Source organism: Columba livia, chromosome 4 (assembly GCF_036013475.1).
Source record: "Columba livia isolate bColLiv1 breed racing homer chromosome 4, bColLiv1.pat.W.v2, whole genome shotgun sequence".
Classification (NCBI taxonomy): domain Eukaryota; kingdom Metazoa; phylum Chordata; class Aves; order Columbiformes; family Columbidae; genus Columba; species Columba livia.
In genome coordinates this window covers 78,728,762-78,752,218 of record NC_088605.1, presented here as the reverse complement: position 1 = coordinate 78,752,218, position 23,457 = coordinate 78,728,762, and the positions used below count along the sequence as shown (strand labels likewise).

The 23,457-nt window shown below is 50.4% G+C and overlaps 1 protein-coding gene across 9 annotated transcripts in view; it reads right to left on the bottom strand.

The window, feature by feature from the left end:
- SLC4A4 (solute carrier family 4 member 4) overlaps window positions 1-23,457 on the bottom strand; it is a 195,317-nt gene that overhangs the window by 30,658 nt on the left and 141,202 nt on the right. For all 9 annotated transcript variants that reach the window (XM_065062877.1, XM_065062873.1, XM_065062875.1 and 6 more), the window contains 7 exons: window positions 22,473-22,630; window positions 13,149-13,236; window positions 11,685-11,839; window positions 11,109-11,222; window positions 9,551-9,725; window positions 5,668-5,801; window positions 1,694-1,965 (listed from right to left, as the gene is read on the bottom strand). In XM_065062877.1, the coding sequence (XP_064918949.1) occupies window positions 1,694-1,965; window positions 5,668-5,801; window positions 9,551-9,725; window positions 11,109-11,222; window positions 11,685-11,839; window positions 13,149-13,236; window positions 22,473-22,630 (1,096 nt within the window). The remainder of the gene's footprint in view (window positions 1-1,693; window positions 1,966-5,667; window positions 5,802-9,550; window positions 9,726-11,108; window positions 11,223-11,684; window positions 11,840-13,148; window positions 13,237-22,472; window positions 22,631-23,457) is intronic.

The following is a 23,457-nucleotide window of genomic DNA, read 5'->3' as shown; positions in this document are numbered from 1 at the left end:
ATTCCTTGCTGTTGTGCATGAAATCCACCGTGGAAGGAGACGCCAACAAGCAAGTGATGAGAACAGGCAGAGGACGCAGCTCGCACCACTTGCTCTGCGAACTCCGTAACCCTGGCACCACCTTTGCACCCACGAGTCCCAGATTATTTTCTGAGCTTGTCCCGGACTGGGTTTCAACAGGGAGTCACTGTCAGCTGTCCATTCCCAGACAGTTTGCTCTTACAAAGCTTCTCCCCCAACTTCGGCAGCTCCCGAGGCTTCACGCCCGAGGTGCCGCGGACTCGCGGCTGGTGTGGCTGGCGCCCAGTCCCCAAGGGCCACCCGGGCAGATTGCTGTCAGCACCTCCAGCGCTGCCTGGTCACTCCTCCTACTCAAGGTTTGTTCAATGCTATTTGAAAAACCAAGGAAGAAAGATTTGGAGATGATAATGATAAGGTCATCTTTACCCTCCAAAACAAACATCCGGGTAAGAGGCAAATCAGGTGAAAAGAGAACCACAGCAGTGAGGGTTTGTGAACTTTATCAAACCACACCTGCTAATCCTCCCCCACGTGCTAACAAAGGTAAAGACCAGCTTGTACTCCCAGGCATAAATCTCTTACGAAACACCGTCTGGGCTTCTGCCAGACGCTCGGTTTCCCTGCGCATTCCAGCCGTGCCGCCGAGTTTGCCCTGTGCGGTAAGGTCGCGCCTCCGGGCGTTTACACGGGAAGTGGAGACTTTAATTTTGGCATTGCCTCGTTAAAGAGAGACATCAGAGACCGAACCCCACTGTGCCAACTCCTCAGAGTTTCGTCAAGAGAAAACACCCTGCCATTCAAACGAAGACAGACCTGGACCAACGTCCCAGTGCTTGCAGAGATCCTGCATTTAATAATGAACACACGCACACGGTTCCTATGGATCCAGTTCCCGACACCTCCTGCACAGACGTGACCAGCAGCAACCAGAAGCTTTTCCTGTTTGACAGGTATGTTGAGATAACCTCAAGTTTACTTTGAGCACAAACCAAGTTTCTTACTCAGTGCCCATTGTTTGAAGGGTCCTAGGAGTGGCCACAGCTCCCCCACTGGTACGAACCAGCACTCTTCTGTTTTTATTTGGGTTTTGTAACCTTATGTTCCCGGTTGTGTTGCCAGATCTACAGACACTCTGGCTACACTTGCTGCGCAGCCCACGCTCCAGCGATAGGCTGAACTGCTGGAATTGCTGGTGCTTTTCCACTCACACACACAGCCAGGAGGGGCAAAACCTCCCACGTTTGGCAACACCCTGAACATACCTGGTTCCAGCGCCTGGCAAAATGGCACCAGCGGATACCAGGAGTGACCTAAGAACCACAGCAGTGACCTCGCCACCACTTCTGCCCCTTCACCGACTCCTCGGAGGAACGCTGTTCGGAATGAACGGCCATGGGGATGCAAGGAGACAAGGGACAGACACAGCTTCTCTACTCGCCACAACGGTCACATGAGGAGTCCCAGAACGTCTGGCTAGAAAGACATTCCAGTTGGCACTTTGGGTGAAATTCACCCCTCAGCTTCAAAATGAGGCTAAGATCGAATATTTGCAGAAAACTGATACAGAAGGATTAATCTACCCATACGTTATCTGGGGCCCAGCACAATAGAGCAAGGAAGCAAATGCCATCTCCTGCCTGCAAACCGGAGAGCTAATAAAACATTCTCTTACCTGGATCTAATGGTTCACAGGCACAAGAGTAACGCGTGATATAGTCCACCTTGAACTCAGAGTTGATGGGGTAATAATGCGCCAGCTTGATCATCTTCTTAAAAGCGTCGTAAATGAAGATGAAGCTAATAAGGGAGGAAAAACCTTCTTCGGTGAAGCGGGTGAAGTACTTGACCAGGAAGCTGGCGTCGGTAGCCACGAGAACGAGACACTGGAAGGCTGACCAAAGGCCGATCCAGAGCCGAAACTCCAGGTAGTCGAAGTCATTGTCTCTGCAAGCAGAGAGGGGCGGCAGGAAGGGAAAAGACTGGGGGTTAGGTAAAGGCAGACAGGATCACGACTTCACAGCACACAGTGGTGAAAACACAGCTTCTGGGACCTAACTCAGACTCAATGAGAGTGTTCCCAAGTGCCGAGCTCTGTTTTCAGGCAGCCGGCTCCATCAGTGTACACGGTGCAGTTTAATAGTCGAGGTGGCAGAAAAGATCAGTCTTGCTGACGCCTCCACTAATAAACATGACCAATTAACTCAAGCTCTTTCTAGGCTTCCCAGTAAAAATCCTCCCTGGCAAACACGTCCAGAGCTGTAAAGGATCAAACATCCCGCTGTCCTCAACACGGACAGCTTGCCAGCAGCTGAAGATGTAACCACAGTTTACAAGACTCCTTCAGCAAAGCCATTTCCTGCCAAGGCACACGCTGAGGAGCCTGCACTTCCATGTCTCCATACCGCACTATCTGCAGAAACCAAATACCAGAAATCCCGGGAAATGGCAGGGCTCGAGGTGACTTCCTAGTGCATGGGGTGAAATGGCAGAGCAGAGGAGAAAAGAGTGCCCGAGCGAGGGAAGCAGAGCCCCGTGGTCCATTCCCACCCAGAGTCTGACCTACAAGAGGGGTGAGGAGCAAGAAAGAAACAAAGTGATGGTTTAGAAAAAGATGAAAAAAATAATAAAAAAAACCCCAGCAAATGAAAGACCCAAGTGAGAGCTCTTGGAAACATCCGGAGTCGGTGCCTTGAGGGAAGGAGCTGCTGTTCCTTTGACTGACACGGGGACACGGCTGGCAGAAGCCCGGGTGCCATCCTGACTGCACACCACTGGACGAGCGCCCAACGCTTTAAAATATGTATTTCTTTTTCACACCTCCAACTCCTGCAGCACTTGTGAAACTCACAGAGCAAACAAGACAGCACAGGACATTTCACATGTCGAACAGAACAGGCTAAGCAGTTTGAACGTGATTAATTCTCTTTCCGGGGTCTCTGGAAGGGAACCTCTCCCGGCAGCCTGGTCTCGCGGCTGGAGGACAGGGGGGCTGGGGTTCTGCTGTCCCAGAGCCCAGGGCCGCACTCCCCACCGCCCCCCGCTCAGAAACCCAACCTCAGCTCACCAGGGGCGCTGGGCAGACCCCGGGTCTGCGTGGCACCCCGGCTCTGACAGGGAGCCCAGCCGGGTCTGCCTGGCACCCCGCTTTGACAGGGAGCCCAGCCGGGTCTGCCTGGCACCCCCTCTCTGACAGGGAGCCCAGCCGGGTCTGCCTGGCACCCCGCTCTGACAGGGAGCCCAGCCGGGTCTGCCTGGCACCCCGCTCTGACAGGGAACCCAGCCGGGTCTGCCTGGCACCCCGCTTTGACAGGGAGCCCAGCCGGGTCTGCCTGGCACCCCCGCTCTGACAGGGAGCCCAGCCGGGTCTGCCTGGCACCCCCGCTCTGACAGGGAGCCCAGCCGGGTCTGCCTGGCACCCCGCTTTGACAGGGAGCCCAGCCGGGTCTGCCTGGCACCCCGCTCTGACAGGGAGCCCAGCCGGGTCTGCCTGGCACCCCGCTTTGACAGGGAACCCAGCCGGGTCTGCCTGGCACCCCGCTTTGACAGGGAGCCCAGCCGGGTCTGCCTGGCACCCCGCTCTGACAGGGAACCCAGCCGGGTCTGCCTGGCACCCCGCTTTGACAGGGAGCCCAGCCGGGTCTGCCTGGCACCCCCGCTCTGACAGGGAGCCCAGCCGGGTCTGCCTGGCACCCCCGCTCTGACAGGGAGCCCAGCCGGGTCTGCCTGGCACCCCCGCTCTGACAGGGAGCCCAGCCGGGTCTGCCTGGCACCCCGCTTTGACAGTGGCGCGGAAGCGCTGCCCCTGCAGACACCAAAGCTGCACGGCAAACACATGTACGCCAGGCCTTTCTGGATATTTCTCCATACACACACACATAGTCAAACTTCAAATGAATCTGTAGATGGGAAGTCTTTCTCATTTTGCTCTCAGTAGGGAACAGGGGGTTGTGAATATGAACAACCACAAATGCATTATTGAACAATCACGGTATTTGGTTCCAATTTCCTCGTGAGAAAGACTCCCTCGAAAAGCGCTGCCGTTCTGCTCCAGCAGGCCGCTAGGACAACAGCTTTCATAACCACCACCCCTCCTCGGGTTAACAAACCCAACCTCCTCCGTCTCGAAATTGCAGAAAGTGTTTTTCTGCCTTGCTCTTTCCCTCCCGAGCGCTGTACCTGGGCTCTGGCCTGCCTGCCACATGCGAATAGCTACAGCACGTTTATTCCTGACTTTATTCATTGATCCCGGTCGAAGAAAGAAAAGCACGGTGTCCCCATCCTGCCCTGCTGCGGCGCTCTCACCAGTCCGAAGCGTCCAGCTGCCCTCCCTGGCCTAGTCTCATTTTCTAGCCACTCTTTTAGCCTCCATCCTTGCGGTCAGGGGAAGAGCTGCTGCAATATTACAAAGTGAGTTAAGTAACCAAACAAAATCATCTCACGGCAGAAGAGTCCAGTGCAGCGCTGTGTATGTGTGGTCACATAAGAACACCCTGTCTGCCCAGGAGAAGCTCTGTGCCCCAAGAGACCTCTGCAACACGCAGGCAAAGACAAGATTATGTGCTCTCAATTACTTCTGAGTACCTACCCACAGAGACTATATATAGTGAGGAAGGAGATACAATTAAACAACCAAACATACACCATGTCTCCTGCCTCATTGCAACCCACAGCCACGTTCAGCTTAATAATTCAATAGACCTTTCCTAAAAATAACCACAAACGGCCAAAGAGCTGCTCCACATCACAGGCGACTGCTTCTGAAAGAACGCAGTCAGTCCAAAGGCTCCTGGTTTTGTGCACTGAAATACAGGTCGTTCACAGCCTACAAAGCTGTGGACACTCCCTGGCGAGGGAAGGGAGGACCACATGTGATTTGGGGTGGTCTCTGTATAACCTCAATGATCTCCTTGCAAAACACCATCCAATGTATTAGTAGTCCTACATGAAGAATCATCAGTTAACATAAACGTAACATCATCAACGAATATGCTGAACCCTTAGCGACTCTCATTATATTTTGTCAGCGTTGCAGTTATGGGCATGACTGAGAACACCTAATAAAATGGGCTCCCTTCAGCCCCGGGTTTCAGCTGCCATCACTGCATCCCCGTCCGCGTGGAGGGGAGGGAGCGAAACTTCTGCGTACCAGTGAAGAAAACCAAACCAAACCAAACCAAGAGCATTTAAGGCAGCAAAGCTCCACTGAAGAATCCAGGGGACAAACAGAAATTGACAGCTGTTTCTATCACAGGTACTTCTACAACTAACAACTATTTCAAAAGCATACTGATTAAAGGACAAATGCTTGGTAACCTTGAGACCTGCAGGGTTTTGTTAGTGTGACCACCAAGATCTGGATTCCTTCTTTGCTTCTCTGGGCAATACACAGCAACTGGGGACAGACTTGGCTAAGAATTTCCAAGAGGCCGCAATGGAACAGGCACCCACCCCAGGCAGCGCTCCGGGACACGCGTGTCTGTGGAAATCCCAGAGGTGATCGCACTGCAGTCTTGACAAGGAACACACAGACACTTCATTTCATGCGCTAAATCCCCTCCTTCCCAGCTAGCCGTCTCATTCCCTAGCCGGGATGTGATTAGTGCGAGACATTCCTTCCCTTCCTCCCTCCTCCGCTCCTCTACTTACTTGCTGAAATTAAAGAGAAGCCGTTCAAAGACAAGGACAGGTCCTGTGCTGCTCAAAATTGTGAGTGGCTGGCCAGCGAAAAGGCAAAATATCGCTCCGGTGACTGCCGTGCCCAGAAAGCTCTCCAACACGCCCTGCGGTGGACACAGGAGAGACGTTAGTTCCATCCAGTAACCTTTCTATGTGCACTTCTGCAAGAAAATGAGTAGTTATATCAGCTGCCACCAGCTGTACGCTGGTATGTCCACGACTAAGTGAAGAACGCCTTCTGCCCTCTCCTGCAGCGGCACACAAAGGTGTGCTCATCCCACCCGGCTCACAGTTACTCGGGATAAGCAGCAACCCTCCCAGTTACTTCTGCAGCCCAGAGTTTAGTAACACCACACTGTGTTTTATGTTAGACAAGGTGAAGAGAGTGTTTTCAAAGAGCACGTGAAGGAGTTGAGAGCTCACTGAGGATCTCCCACACCTTGGGCGCTATAATTACCCTCAGCTTGTGTGGCAAAACAGCTTCACTGGAGAATGACAAAAGATCGTGCTTGATGGACTCCTGGATTTCCATGTAAACTATAGCTGGACAGCACCTACTGTTAAAGTGCCAAACACAGATGCAATATAAACGGCATATTTTCTTGCCAATAAAACAAAAATGGCATAATTAGTTTCACCATACCTCATTTGCTCTTCCATAAGGTAATCTGTTTACACTTCACTGAGTCTTAAAGGAACAAGAGCATCATTTTCTCCTGCACCAGAGGCGCGGTCGCCAGCGTCACCCTCACCCAGCAACCAGGGCCGCCCCGAGCAGCGCTTACGTGCTCTGGTGTGGCCGTGCGGCCTCATCCACGCTGCACGGGCTGTGCAACCAGCAGTGAATGGCGAATAAACAGGCAGAATCTCCTTCCCACCCGTGACAAACTGCAGGGCTGGGGCTGCAGTTTTCCCGACTTATCGGAGGTAACATGAAGAAACCAAACTTAAGTTTTGTGTCTTTCTTGGAAAGACGCAAGTTACTGTTTATGCTGAGGAAAGTACATTCATACCGTCATATGTCAAACCACATGCCAGTAGAGCAGAGTATATATCTTTTTAATCTACTAAATTACTAGCAGAATTTTCTTTAAAGTAATCATAAACCGTTTTTCTGGCCACAAACTTGTTCTCAAAGTCCTGGTGGCCAAGCACTGCTATTGCTGGGTGATGAAAGCATCGGTATGGCAGCTGCGCAGAGAAGCAAGAGGTAAGGAAGGTTTATAAGCTGCCCGCTCCTGACACACGTTCAGCCACTCGTCAATCTAAATAAGCTGCTGTGGAGCTGACAAAAACCATCGTTACTCAGCAGGTGGTGACATCCCTGGTGCCCTGCGGTGATGCCGGTCGCTAACAGCCACGCCTCGCGGGGACCAGCGCCAGGGGACCCGCGCAGGTGTTGCGGGGGCGCGGACGGCAGCGGCCAAACCTGTGCCTGGCTGCCCTCGGGGACCCTGAGGACGGGACTGTCGCTGCCGGGCACAGCTGATCCCCCTCCGCTCCTCCCGCATTACTCACCCCGGGCCCTCGCAGCCAGCGCATCTGGAACCTCTTTTCCCTGCATTCTTCCACGGGTCTGCAGCTAAGAATAGCGTCTTTTCTCGGAAACATGCAGCTCTGAGGTGAGCTTTACAGAGCGGCGGGCCGCGCCAGGCCGTGCGGGGCAGGCAGCACGGCACGGGTGAGTTTGAGCTCCTGACCCCGTGGCAGTCACATAATTGTTTACAGGAAACAAGCAGCAGAAACTCTGATGCGGTAACCCCCAATTTTATTTTTTCCTGTGAGGACCAAGTTCCTCTCCTCCCCTCGCTCTTCCGAGCACAGAGACTCAGGGCAGCTTGTGCTCTTGGAGCTCTTACAGGACCCCGTGCTTCCAAACTCCATCCAGGGCAGGAACGCACAAGGCTTTGGGCAACACTGGACGTGAACCTGGAAGAAAAGCCTGAACCGGGCACCTCGGAACGCACCAATCCTTCTCCAATGATACAGAGGCACCTGAGCATGAAGAACTCACCATTTCCCTCTTCTCTTGAAAACCACCAGTCAAAACCTCTCCAGGCTCCTGCACCAGCCAAGGCAACTGAGGCCTTTTCAAACAAGGGCGGCGAGTAAAGGATTGCTGAACGGACACGGCAAAAGAAAAGCCAGTTGTGCCCAAACTCCCTAAGCCTCTGATCCACTGCTGAATTGTTCAGAAAAAAAATGTTGGTGCTTCATTTTAAATCGGTACGTAAATAAAACCCCAGAAATTCAAGTGGTTGTTGTGTGTGCGAAGCAAGTAAATGCTGAAGCGCACAGATTAGAAAATAACAGACAGCAGCGTCCTGTGCTGAGCCTTGGCCACGTTACGAACTGACTGGAGGCACTGGGTTTTTCTCTAGCGACTCGATTTTCCTGCATTTGCTCCACTTTTGTGAACTGAAATTTCATGCAAAATGTCCACAGGGAGCGAGCAGCCGGGGAGCGCGTCCACAGACCCCCCCTTGCTGCCAGCCCCCTTCTCTGGCTGCACCCCCAAATCCATCCGCACCGAGAACAAACCGCTGAGAAGCGAGGGATAAAGATTTTGGCAGGACTCAGGTCTCAGGTATAATTACAGAGGAGTTTCATGAGGTCCTTGGCAGAAAGATGGGGCCAAAGGCAGGAACCTCCTCCCTGTGCGGGGCAGGGGCTGTGGGTCCAGCAGCCAAAACTAAAGACAGCAAAGGCACGTGTCTTGCTCAAACAGCACAACCAAGCGCAAGCCACAGGACTGTCGCTGCCTAATGCAGCAGGAGTTCCAGCACTGGTCACAGGAACGACGCATTTCCAAGTTCTCGAAATGCAAGGTGCTTCTTAAAAAAAAACAAAACGGAGAGGAAATGTTTGTGACTACTGCAGAGCTGCGTTTCGGAAGAGGTAAATCAGATTTGCACAGGGGAGAGGGAAGTTCGGCACTCCACCAAGCCACTGACTTACTCTAGCCTGTAATTTATGATAGGGACGAGGAGAGCTCTAGCTATGTGCCCGCCTTTTCTGTGTTTGCTTTCATTAAACCTGCGTAAATTAATAAAGTCATTGTCACTATGAGCTTAATTATTGTTCTGCCATTCAACGTGGCTGCACTGAATCTGTCTAAATACAACCTCCTATGTTTTCTTCCTATTCAGAACGACAAAGGAAATCTAGAGCACACTGCTAGAGCATAATTCTGCTCCAGTCAAACACTAATAACCTACAGCAGCGTTAGTAGAGAATCCCTTCTTCATAGGCTTCATCTAAACCTGAGTCATGTCTTGAAGCCCCTGCGTCTGCCTGTACTGCTGATCCAGCCTGTCTCCGGATTTGCAACGTGCTTCCCAGGATCTGACCTTCCACTGTTCGGAAATCCACCTTTCTAAAGAACTTACGTTTTTCTCCTGTGTCACGTCTCCAAATTCACTTGCTTTCCTGCGAATCTTAGGATTTTCTTTTCATCAGAGAGGGAGAAGTGCAGGGATCTTAAGACTTATGCAGAGGATACAGCGTTATGCCATGGAAAATCTGAAGCAGACTTAGTAAATTTCATTGGACTGAAATGGTCCCAGCGAGACACGAACAGCAAGAGCAGACCAAAGGAACCTCTCCATACTGACGGAGCAAGGACCTTCCCCGCTGCCTGGCACCTTTCAAACACCATTCCAGGTAACTGCTCACACAGTTTTTCAAAGGTCAGCTGCCCGAGAGCAGAGAAACAAGCCAGTGGAAACACAGGAGACCTACACTAGCTGTACCCAGAATTCAAGCTTTGTCTGTGGCCAAACACCCGTCTATGTGACTGTCGACAGCGAAAGGCCAATGACTTGTTCTGTTGCTTCTGAAAGCAATTGCTAACCTGCATGTTTTCTGTAGCATCACCAAGCAAACCTCCAAAGGTGATGGCGTTGGTCACTGTGGCCAAGTAGATGAAAAGAATGGCTGAAAGGGCTTGAATATTTAAAGCATCGTAGAAGTCACTGGCGAAGAACGGTGCTTTCCTCTTTATATCTTTGATTAAGCCACCACAGAATCTAAAAAGACAAGCAAGAGAAGACTTGTGCAGAATGCTTTACAGTGAAAGTCACCACGATAAGTAATCAGAAACATTTCCAGAAAAGAAGCATTATCTGAAAAGAGTGAGATCATCACATTACATAATAGTCTTACTGCAGCTGCGATGGTCCAGGGATAGCGCTGAGAAATGCTGTAAAGAAAGATAATATCAGATAATATCTTGAACATGTGATGCACCTGGGAAGGGACACATTTCAGGAGCACAAGTCCTTCTTCTGCTGACACAGATCACAAAGTTTGCAGTTCAGGAAACTGGTCTTTTTTTTTCTCCCAACTATAATGGTTGATGTAATAAAATACACTACCTCTCATCTAAATCCCTGCCTGAATTTCTCCACATGGCAGACGCAATGGTTGAGTGAGCCAAAGAATCTGCTAAACGGAAAAATGCTTCAAACTGTTACCCAGAAAAAGAACTGGAAGTCAAAACACAGTTAAGTGAAATCATCTTGGAGAACAAGAGAGCTCCACTTGCAGACATACTCTTTTTGCACAATCACGGACAAGACACAATTCAACTCCTATCAGCCCCGTGTGGCTCCGACACCGCCAGCCCAAACCCCTTCCTCTTGTGCCTGTTTCCCTCGCACACGGTTCGCGGCGGCCACGGCTGCCCAGACGCTCTGCTCTGCAGAGGCGCGTGGGCACACGCGACTTCCTGACCCCGCGTCTGGACGTGCGACCCGTGTCATGTCCACACCCACGAGTCATCGCACTGTCGCACTTTTCTCCTGGGATTTAGATATTCTACTAGAACCAAAAAAAGCTACAGAGTGGGAGGGAAGGCACAATGCCCCCACAAAAACCCGTTTTATGGCCACGTGAACTGCATTCCCGCGCTGGTGGACTTCTGCGTGGCACCCAAGTAGAGCAACACAGCAGAGTGAGGCCTGGGGCCTTGTCACCTTCTCTATTTCTATCCCATAAAACTCCTCATCTGTGCAATTCAACTACAACAGGAATGTCTGGAAAACAGAACGTCTCTGCTTTGGCTAAAGCACTTCCAGTGATTGGAATGGAAAACGTAGCTTCGCCTGCCACATTCACATCCCTTCCGATCTAACTTGACAGGTACGCTGACTTTCAACAGCCAACACCTCCACCTCGGCCTTGCGGCGTTTTTGAGCGCCTCGTTTAAGATGTTTTGTAATTTGCCGAGGCTGGACGTTCAGAACCCTTCTGACAGTCCCAGGCTGCGCGCTAAGAACCACAGGACACGTTCCGGGGGGACAGCTCAGCCTATACGAACAGCGTGTTGAGATGGAAAGTGGAAGGGCCAAAACGGTTCTGGAAGGAAGCGCTGCCCCTCGGCTGGATCGCGGCAGGTACAGGACACCGACCTGCCCGTTCGCTGCAGTTCTTCGCAGTCCCCGTGGCCCCCTCCGCCGTGTCCTCCATCGTGAGGCGTATCGCCGTTCATCTGTAGATTCTCTCCACCAGAGTACATGTTTTTCCTAGGCAAGAAAGCAAGCTGAGGGTCACTGCATTGCCTGATGGCTGCACACAACAAAACCCACATACAGCTCCTCCAGAAAAGTGTTACACAGCCTTCCCTAAAGCCATGCTGTTGAAAGGAGACTAGAAGGTTGACCTGCCAGCAGACAGATGGCAACGCTGCATGTTAAAAAGACCAAGCAGAACCCCAAAAAGAGTCTGGATAACCATATATATGTTATCATGTGCCTACAACACCATGTTAAAGGGCACAGAAGTGCAAGAGCAGCCTCCCTCCAGCTATAAAAACAGACACAAAAATATTTCTAGTACTTTCCAAATGGAGACAGACAGATGCAGGTCACTCTGCAGCTGCTCAATAACGTGACGCACCCACAGCAGCAGCTCTTCTCGTCACCCCTCCAGAACCGATGCACACCGCCCCTCCTCATGGAGCTACACCTGCCGTCCCCCGCTGGTACCTTTTGTCCGATGATGGGAGAGACTTGGGGGGCTCTATCCGAATGGCGGGATCCCATTCCCCGGGGGGGAGCACAATGACTTCATCCAGAAACTCATCGATGCCAGCGATCAGGTCCTGCCGGTCCTTGGCTTTATAGGCGATGTCATGGAACACCTGCGAGCAAGAGAAACTCCCTGTAGAAAAGGTTCGTGTTTCCTGTAGCCCAGACTCCAGAGGCAGCTCCCGAGTTTTATTCCACCAAAACAACTTGTTTGTTATCAAACAAGTAACAGGACGCCTGGCACAAGGGTGTGTGGAGCTCAGGAAAGCCCTTTCCCTTGGTTGGTGGTTTAATGATATTGTTTTCCTGCAGGCATTTCTAATTTTTTGCAAAACGTGGATTTCTAATCTTTATTAAAAATATTACCAAAGCAATTATCCATTTCATTCAACCAAAACAAGTTTTCCTATATATAGGGAGTTTCAATTATACTTTGAGAAAACACTTTTACAAAGCCACAAAAAAGTGTCAGTCCTCTTTTCCTACCTACTTCAGTCTATCAAAATACAGGTTACTTTTCAACCCTGTGACACAGGAACAATGACAAAATTTACTCAAAAAGCTCAAACTAGTTTTACTGAAAGACCTACTCTTAGTGAGGAAGAGCAAATGAGAGAACAGAGGAAAAAGAGCACTAATGCTGAATATCAGGGAAATCTCCTGGAGTGCTTGGTGTGAGGGCAGATCAGCACACGGGGACTCATAAACAACAGGCAGTGGCGGGAAGGGCGCTGGGCCGCGGAAAACACACCAGCGCTCCCAGCAGCGGGGCGACGGAACCCAGAGCAGCCGAGGCCAGGCGAGTGGTCACTGAGGGAATGGTACAGGAACAGGAAAACATGAGGAGAAAGCAAGAAACAGCACAACATAAATCAGCCCCAGATGCACAGAGCCCAAGGGACGCTGGAAGAAAGAGGCTGGAAATGAATACGGAAAGTTACCATCTCATTGAGGTGTGTGATTAGCGACTAACTGCTCGCTACTAATAGATAACATATAAACACAGCCTGAATTAGGACATCTGGGATACAGCGCGACGCACAGAGCTACGCCCTGGGTTTAGCCATTTCTGCGGTAACTACCTGGAGCGTAGCTGCGCGTTACTGCCATCGCGGAACGTGACACGAGACACACACCGGGACAAGATTAGCGCAGCGTCTAGCTGAAAGAGGGATTGCTAGCAGGGAAATCACACATATAACATACACATGATATATACACACGATGGACAAAAACTTTCTATAGTCGTGCATGAAGGCAGATTAAATAATTACAGAAGCAGATGGAACTAAGAGAGATGACGTGGATATTTCATCTTCATGTGCATCCCACCCACCACACTGGAGGAAAGGCCATCGATACCAGCTGATGAACTGGAACCTGGGAGAACCCGTTTCACACTGGAGACGTCAAGACACCCACCTCATCTGACATCAGGGTGGCGATGGCTCGGCCGATCTCATGGTAGGACTTGGCTTTGCCCTTAGGTCCCAGTAGAATGAAGAGAAATCTGACAAAACAAACAGATTGTTCCCATTCAGGATAGCAAAACACACTGCTAATTCCTTATAGAATATCTGGACAGAAATTCAGCTTTGAAAAAGAAACGTTTTGTCCCTTAGAGATGCAGAGGTTGCCAGGGGCTTCTCAGTCTCACCGGTGTGGAAGGTGAGATCTCCCACTGCTGTGGGCAGCCACGGAGGCTGGTGGAGAGCAGCCCAGACGGTCTCTGTCTGAACCCAGAGGAGCACACACATGGTGAAACTCCTCCCTTTCAACCCACTGCAGGCCCAGGGAAGCAGCACCTGAAACACCAGCGGTCGCACAAGCAGCATTTATACCCTATGCTAGTTTTCAGAAGCATCACCTGCCCTCAAAATCCCGTGGGAGTTCAGAACCCTGATAGCCAGACCCGGCATCCAGAGCAGACACTGAACACAAGACTTGTACAAATTTCACATCCAATGCATTTATCCCTGAGTAACAAGGTATGCACCACTCCAGCTAACCTGGCAATACAGGTGACACCTGCTGCCCATCACGCTTATTCCAATAAGCAAGACACTACTCAGAGTTTTTGTGCCAAAAGGCCAAAGGCTCCTGCAGCCGTACACACAAGTCGCTGTCATCCAGCGACCATCACGCACAACCAGGCTCCAGGACCAGGCGAAAGAAGGACGTTCTTCTCATGCCCAGACCCGGAAGAGCAGAGCTGTTGAGAATCCATGCCCTGCGCACCCCAGAAAGCCCGTCCACCTCCATGGTGTTGTCTTTAATCCAATGTTCCTGGCTCCTTGTAGCTGTGCAATCCTTGTATAAAACATGTGTGTCACATCCCAGGGCAGTGACACCCTCTGCTCAAAGGAGGGATGAGATAAGAGTGAAGAGACAAGATGCTATGGAATATCCACGTTGCTCACCATATTCTACATCGCTCCCCAAGCTATCAGACAGCACTCTATGTGTTTATGAACGATCTGCTGGGACTGAAATCTCTGTTACACTTCAGCACGCAGAGCGGTGACCCACAAGAGAAAGGGAAACCACTAATCTGAAACAGGGCTTTAGCGATGAATAATTAAGCCCATCTTGTATGCCCCGAACTTCTGCTCTGAATGTACAATCCATACCAGAGACCTGTAATTCCGTCTGATGGCTTCATAGTCGCAGCTTAACTGTTTAAGCCTGAAAATTGGTTCTGCAGCTGTAAACCTATTGCTCTGGTAGGCACCACCAGAGGTGGGGACTACATCTGCAAGGCAGTAGGAGTTAATTTCTTACACAATCTCTTTGGTCAGCAACTATGTGCAAGTCACTGATAATCAGTTTCAAAAATACCATTATACGAAACCTTTAGAGACAGGAAATCACTGTTCTTTGTCTTTTCTGCCCTTGCTTTTGTCAGTCTCAATGTGCTGTGTATCAGGACTTGCCCACACAGTCCTTCCTACCAGCCACGGTTCACAGGACAATATGTTCTAATGAGATTCCTCAAAGGAAAAGGCTCTATGTGGAAAAAAGGATGCTTCTGCCAACAAAGTTGTCTGGCAGTTGTGCCAGAAGAGTGGGAAGCTGGTGAAAGGCCTCTGGGTTTTCAAACCTCTTAACTGGCACTCATTGGAAAAAGTATCTAAGCCTTATCTTTGACACTCCCAGTGGCTAAACCAAGTTTCATATGCAAGCCCAGGGTATCTGTGCTGCAGCGGTAAACCCTGTTACCTCTTGCAGAAATACTCTTACTTTCAAGCTGATTTCATGCTGTAAGACGGGTACCAAGCTGACAGCTACTCACTCGCACAGGACCTGCAGCGCGCCTGTCGAAACACAAGTTTCCGGTCAATCCTCTGTCATATCTGTCCCAGAAAAAAGGCTGCGGAAACACAGCTGTCTGGTGCTCATCTCTGCCCCGCCAGCCGCCCTGTTGGCTCCGCTGGCAATCCCGCGCAGCGACGAGCCGCCAGCGACGCTGGGTGCCAGCGCGCAGCCCGCGCCGGCCAGACGTGCCGTTCCAAGCGTGCGCCCCGCGCTGCGCTCCAACGAGCGAGCCTGGGGTGCGAGCCTGCCACTCACACACCAACTCACCCCTGCAATCGCCTACCAAAGACGTCACAGGGTAGGAGACCAACTTCTCCACCTCACCTGATTTAGTCAAGACTGGAAATTATTCGGGTAATTTCCAGCAAAGTCTGTATCAGTGTGTGTTTCAAACAGAAACACTAATAGCTGCTCAAAACAACATTAAAGCTTCCCAAATGAAGCTTTTTTCCAAGTACAGCTGGACCTTTCCGTCAGTAATGGAACATAAGCACTCAATAACCTTTGTTAAGTCGTCTCATCTAAAACCGCTTGTGTTACTTCCAGTGTAAATTATGTTTGCTTCATCTTGCAGTCACAAATTCTGATTGTCTCTCACAGCTAGACTGAGGAACCCTTGATAATTCAATTCCTTCCAGCATCCTCCCGTATCGACCCAGTCACCCTTAGTCATCTGCCAGTTAGGTTAAGCCATTTATGCTTTTCTCCTCTTTACAGTCACTTGAGGACCATTTCTGTGACCCTCCCCTGATGAATCAGAGTCTTCCTCAGGGAAACGGTCCAAGAGCAGGCAGTTCTGTCAGTGCAAATGCGTAGATGGAATAACCTTTTGCTACTCAGGAACTTCACGTGAGCCTGCTTTCCTGAGAAAACAAAGCTGGGATCACCAAGTCCGGGACAGGACTTCAGGTACGGACAATAGGGGCAGTCTCGGGAAACGCGGCGGGATGACGCAGAGCCGGGATTGCTGCCGCGGTGGCTGGAGAGAACACCGCCTCTAGGAGCCCGGGCTTCGGCCGCTCCGGCGCTGACGGAGACCCGCGCCACCCCGTACCCGCGGCAGCACCAGGACAGCCTGAGCTCGGCGCTTCCCCGCGCCCAGAGGGAGCAGCTGCCACGGGGCAGGTTCAGCACAGGCGCCCGAGCGCTCCGGGCCACACAGACACCCGCTGTCATTCGTCAACCTCTGCCACGTTAACTACGCGTCTTGGCAGAAGCTGCTGATGAAATGTGAAACAGAGCAGGGTTTAGAGGTGTGACGCCTCACCACAAGTACTTCTGCTCTTACAGGCATTCTATTACATGTTACTTTAGCTTCCTAAATCAAAATATCATGAGATACTAAGTCAAATGTCTCATATAGTGTATTCTACCCAAACAAGTATAAATATTTACTATTTAAAAAACTCTAGAGCCCTATTAAAAAAAAAAAGGCATGAAGTTAGTAGGACAGGACCCATAAATATATATTAATTGCCATTACTAACTGCAACACTTTCTAATCAAGTTCTTCATGAGGCTTGTAAGTGTTTTACGTAAGGGTCACACAGAGGCAACTAAGCCGTACAGGCCTAGGTCATGCCCTTTGCTCCTCCCTCCTGGAACCTTCCCTGTGTTTCACCAATCGCTATAAAACAGCATTCAAGAGAAACCGTTCCGAGGCCAACTCTTTAGAAAACTCTAGGATGCAAATTATCCAAATACATGGATTTAAAAAAGGTCCATGACTGCAGAAGTTGCTGTCCGGCATTCTCCCGACTTTCCAGGGGAACGAGGCACTTCCATAACCATCTGAAACACTCACATCAGCTGGCTCGTTTCCAATGGACGAGCACCCGACTGCTCCTGCACCTACTAAAACGTTCTTAGAAACAAGTAGGTTTGTGACACTTTCTAAATCCTTTGTCCTGCCTGGCCCACCTCAGAATTGCCTCCAGCATGCAGAACGAGACCTTTTAAAGTAATAAATATTATAAACATACAAAAATTCAGGGCATTTTGGCGGTTTGGACTAGATGATGTTTGCATGCATTTAACATCGTTTAGTTACCAATACTTCCAGGTAGGAAAGCCTGCACTGCAGCCCTGCCACACTCCTCCTCCTCAGCGGAAAGCCCCTCGCAATTCCTCTGTGCTGCACACAACACACGCCGGGCTGTCAAATGCCCCTTCCGATATGTAGCATTGCTGCGGATGCCCCAAGGCAGAGAACGTGAGGCTTCACCTCGTACTGCTTGGCTCCAAGCCTCTCGGAAATCGTCTGCAGAGCTCAGAGCTTCTGCGAACGCTCTGGGCACCAGTTCACCCACGGGGGACCTGGTCCCAAACTGTGCATGCCAGCGTACTCAAAGCACCCCAAATCCTCTGTTTCCAAGCTGACAATGAGCCAGAGCCTCAGTGCCTTACCTTGTTTCACCTAAAGCACTGTTCCTCCTGCCACTGTTGCAGGCTTCACCCTTCACCGACTATGCACGACTCACCTTCTGATCATACGGACCACGCCACCAAACCCAACAAGAATAAATTCTCCCAGATGAGTAATTGCAGTGCCCAGTGGACAAATCTGCACCGGCCATCGCGCTGCAGACCCAGCCAATGCACCTGGAAGATCTGAAGGAAGCACCGTAGCAGTACTGTGCACAAGCCCAGCGACCAGACCCAACAAGGGCTACGGGGGGACACAACTCCGCACCCCGGCACGAGGTCACTCCGGAGTCTGGGACAGAACTTCCACCTGGTTTGCTCAGGAAGCGACAAAGCTTTGTATGCTGTGCCTGTGAGACATCTGGCTAGAAATCTCCATCGAATCCCATGAAAAGAACTCCAAGAAGCTGGGGAGTGAATACAACACAGGCTCTAAAAAGCCAGTGTAGAACTAATGTTTTCTATCCATTTGGGACATCCTGCTAGAAACCCGTCATGCCCATGAACATCAAATCCCCTATGGGGTAAGGGCTGTAGTGAGGACTGCCGAAGGGCCAAGACAAGCTTCACCAAGGTCTCTTGGCAGGCTGACCACCAACGCAGGAGACAAGGTCCCTCACACACACAGGAAAAAACAGAAAGGAAGGGCAACTAAAACACGACGGCAGTTCAGCCTGCTCAGCAGCCTGCTCCCAGATCTGCAGAAAGCAAGAGCAGCAGCTCCATAAGGGTTAAAGGCACCTGCGTGATGGAAAACTCAGCAAGGTCCCAAAGAAAACACTGGGGTTTTGGGGAGGGGCGGGGAAACGGTCCTCCTGCTGTGGGACACCATGTGTGATGGCTGCAAGTCGTCCAGCCTTCCCAGTGGAGATACACGCTGATGGACTCGAGGGCTGGGAGAACGCCCTCATGATGTTCTTTCCCAGCAGAATCTGAGGCTCGCTCGTCTGATGGAACGAATCAACCTGAGACTGCAGTAACCGAAGGACACAGTGGAGCCTTTGGTCCTTCCTTCTGTTTCACACAGGAGATCTTTCAAGTTCTGGGCAATGCCCCAACACCGCAGGCGTCTCGCAGGGTGTCCAGCACACCACCAGACAGACCGTGGCTGCCAGAGCTCCCGTTTGCCAGCGCCGGTCCTTGTGCTGGCAACGCTGCTAGAGGACACAGCCCTGGAAACCATCTCAAGGCTACAGTCAATGACCAGGACGCACGCTTCATCCTCGCCTACCAAGAAGAAAAGATGCCTTTGCAGTTAAAAGCTGAAGTGAGGAGGCAAGCGAGGAAAAGCTGACTCCTGGTTCTGCTACAAACTTCCTAAGTGACCTTTGGGCAAGTTACCTCATTTCATTTGAGACGTGTAGACACAGGCAATTTCCCAGCACTACATATTAGACTCTGCAAGTCTGTACAGCTTATCTCCAAAAACATCTTTCCCTTGCTTAGCCTTCATCTTTTCTTTTTTCCCATCAACATTACATTAATGCAGCAGACCAGAACACATAATTGCACATTTCTTTTATGAAATAAAGAGCTACATCTATTGCATTGTCCAGAGGAGAAGCAGCCATACCACAGCCACGGTGCAAGGACAGTAACCAAGTTCTTGCCAGAACGAGGATTTCGTAGCACTGTGGAATTAAATTCAACACGAGAAAACCAAAGCCCTTAAAGACGTTTTCAATCTGGTGAAGTGAAAAGAAAACACGACACAGAGAAAGGCTGGGATCTGCCGATGCCATTTCGGGTCCCCAGTTTTTGTCACTAGGGCTGTATGGAAACACCCTGCTGAGAAACTTCTCCTGGAACGTTCATAAGATCTTTCAGGTTGCTTTTAAGTAAAAGAAATATTAAAATATTCAGCAAGGAAACGTAAACAGAAAAATACATATAAAATTTATGAATCCATGAAAGAGTCATTTCGACACAGGAAATCTTATTTCTACAAAGCGTCCAAAATTCTAAAACTTACAAGAGAAATCCGAGCCAAAGAATGTGTGGAGGGGAAAGAAATAGCAGAAGTCACCTATTTAACTGTAAGTCTATGTGTTGAATACTGTCTACCTTATGCACACAATAATCCTTCTTTCTACAGCACTAGGTCAACATGAATAAACCAAGAAGAGGGCAGGGACTGGAGATATCACGAGCCTTTCACCTCTGCAGGGCTTGGTGTCAGATTTGCTCTACATGACAAGACTGTGGCAATTTCTGACCTGTCCGGCTAATGGTTACAGCTGATACACTGATTATCAGCTGGTCTAACAAGCTACTGCTGCCCTTTGGCTGCAAACCCTGCTGGGTTAGTGCCTTGAAGAGTGAAACATCAAGACAGGACAAGGGGTGATGGTTTTAAACTAAAGGACGGAGATTCAGGCTGGACATGAGGAAGGAATTGTCGCCCTGAGGGTGGTGAGAGCCTGGCCCAGGTACCCAGAGAGGTGGCGGATGAACCATCCCTGAGACATCCCAGGCCAGGCTGGACGGGGCTCTGAGCACCCTGAGCTGGTGAAGATGTCCCTGTCATGGCAGGGGGGAAATGGGGGCTGGGAAGGCCCCTCCAACACGAACCATCCTGTGATCCTACGAAAGCTGTGTGACACAGTGCTATGGCTGGGAACACTTTCTCCCTTCTCATCTTCTTCCAGCCTCCTGGACGGGCCTTCCCCATCTTTCTGTCACCGATCTGACAAGCCCTGTGACCGCCACCTCTTCAGGTCGAGGCACTTCCGTGGTTCCTGGGAAGCACTCAGTATATCTGTAGCTGCTAAAGAGCACAAGATGTCTTAACTAATGTAGCACATCAGAAACACAAACTGAACGGCTGTGCAAACGTTCCTGCAGCAACGTCACCGCAGGAACAGGTGGCCACGCGAAGGCCACAACTCCTCCACGGTACAGACCGTGTGCCGAAACCTGGGTGTTTAATCCCCCGCCTGCCCACAGGAAAACAACCTGCTCGCTGAACACCGACAGACGCGGGTCACGCTGCTGCTACTCAACGCACACGGAGCACGACACCCCTGCAGCAACCCGCAGCACTGGAACGGCACCTCGCGCTTGCTTAGAAACCCCAGGGGCCTTCGCACAGCCGAGCTCCGCCAGCGTGGTCTGGATGAGTTTACCGGGAACTTCATCATCTAACGAAACAAAAGGAGAAGCCCCAAGGGAGAGAAGGGTGGACACGCCAAGGCTCCGGCATCTTGTGGAGCCCGCGGGTCACTAAGGGCAGGTCCACGCCAGGAACATTTGCCACGTGAGATGGCCAAGACCCCGCGCTGAGCACAGAGATGTTCCATCATCACCCGTCCGGCCCCGCCGGGATTTCCGTGATCGAATTTCGCAGGATGCAGCCACTGCAAATGGCTCTTCATTACTCACAAAAGCAATCTAATGAGCCTCCCTGCTCTGATTAGGGCTCGCATTTGGTTTGGAGGACGGCAAATGGATAATACTATTTCCTGGAAAAAAATGTTGGCGCGGAAGGACATATTGTCTTGATTAATGCTACTGAGTAATGAGGTCGTTCAGCAATCCTAGATGTTACTTCCTGGCTCCCTCTACCAAAACAAACAATATTTAATTTTACGTCTGCTGAAAAGCATTCGGAACCGCGTTTAGAAGAAGAGTCAGTGGCCTTAGACTTAAAGGCTGAAATAGTGAGGCACACGGAGCCCAGTAATGCTGAGGAATGAAAAATAAACTTCTATACAGTCACGCCACTTTTACCTCCCCAGACTCCAAACAGAATACCCAAGTGTGTGCACACAGTTGTTGACATGGTTATCGATGGGAGTCACTTAAAGCAACTCAAATATACAGACACTGCTGCATTACTAAAGGCAATTAAACTAATGGCAAAACCAGACCATTTTTTCCTTTGTTTTGTACGTGCAAGTGCGGTACAGATTATAACAGCCATGCAACTTTCCTTCCATATAACGGCTGTGATTCATGCCAGTATTAGTAATGCACTAGCCACGGACTTCTACTGGGGTACTACATCCCTTCTTACAGCAAATTAATTGATACAGCCTTAGATATGCACATCGGTGATGTGAAAGGCACAACTGGAACTCCAAGGCAAATCCCCTCTGAGGTGACACCAAGAGCAGAATTTGTGCAGTTCTTACCGGGCGTCGGGTCTGTGCGTGTGTATGAAACAAAGATATTTATACATTACTACATCTAATACTACTACAGAATGCTTACATACAGCACATGCTCTGGACAGCTATAGCGATAATTTCGCTCTACTGTGTTACACAATAAACAATATGCAACTGTATAACTAAGGGTAATATTACTAAGAATTTAAACAAGACTTCAGCTTTTCTATTCTGGTAGATATATACACTCACTGTACAGGCAGTTATGCATATTCAAGCAGTGAATTCAAATATTTACAAACATAAGGTTTGTTAATACTTGTGAGACTGTAGATTAATTTGCAACACGAGTCACAATAAATAAAATATTCGTATGACATTTTCCTCGGGACCGTTATGAATTACAAAGCAACATAGAGTGCAACCAGCACGACAGAATTCTATCCCCAAGTCCATCTGACTGACTTCCCCTCTGCCAGCAGGGCCAGAATTGCACCCTTTGCACAACGGGAGATTTTAAGAGGAACAATTTGTCCTGCAAAAACGTGCAGAGGAAATCTGAGGTACGTACCCTATGTGCTGGGGAAGGAAACATAAGGTACAGGTAAAAAAAACCCAGTAGTTCAATTTCACATTGATAGTGCTCTCTACCACTGAGTCATAAAGTTAGTGTGTTTGTGGATTTCACAGCTTATATCATATAGCCAAATTCAGAACCTGAATACGGTTAAGCAGCTACCATGAGTTTTGTTACTTCAAAACCAATAATCCTGAAAAAACACATGACTGCTGTGCAAGTCACACGATGGAAAGCCACGGAGAGCATCTTCTTTTGGCCTGGTGCTTTCTGTTACGGAATTTCCCGATCTCGTGCCCCGTGCAGGGGCTGCGCTCTTACCGGGTGGGCACGGGGACTTCGGTCAGAGCGCCCAGCATGACGGCCTGCTGCAGCCGGACGAAGGCAATGAACGGGCTCTCCAGGAAATCCACCTCCCCCACCAGCACGTTGGAGGCCTCGGCATCGCGGGGCAACTTCTTCATGAATTTGTTCTTCAGCTGCGTCAGTGGGAAGAGGAAAATTACATCTTGTTAGGTAAGCAGACAGGGAACATGCAACAAAACTTAGCCCGTTTTCACCCACATTTCCTCCTTGGTCATAATATATCAACCTGAGCCTATTTTTGTCCAATATGTATCATCCACACAGAGTCTACTGAGATACAAATGGTAATAATGGTGCTTGGAGCCAAGACGATGTTGAGAAGACTACGCCTCTGGAAGCTGCGGTTTCCACCTATGGCCCTGAAGTAAGGGTGTTATTTTGAGGAGAAAAAGGTGCACACCACTGAGGGAGGTGAGTCCCCCTGGGCAGGGTTTCAGGAGGAAGCCCTGCACCGACTCGCTGCCCGGACAACGAGGGCAGGTGCTTTTCACAAGGGAAAGTGCAACTCCAGGATCCGCGGCTGCCGCTACAGCCACGCCAGCCCGAGGAAAGCCAGCCCTGAGGACCATCCTCCAGCAGAGCACGCCAGGAGCCGGCTGCCTGCTTTTCACCGCGTACACGTCTTTGCAAGTTCCAAAGGAAACACTGAGCTTAGCACAAGCTTTGAGGAGTACATTTCCTATGCCTGTAGCTTCTGCCCTCATCTAAAATTTGCCCGAGGTTGTCCAGAGCCATTGTTCCCACTGCCTGTGCAGGCCAGCGCATGAGGAGTCGCTGGGCAACAGTAGCAGCCCTGCTGGTTTTGAAACCACACCAAGTCTGAGCAGCGGTCCCGGTGAGAGACGGGCTCGTTGCCACTTCCCACATCACCGCCCGAGCCCTCAGCGCTCCCCGTGGGCTGCCACGGCCGGAGCACACGGCCGAGGGGACAGGGGACACC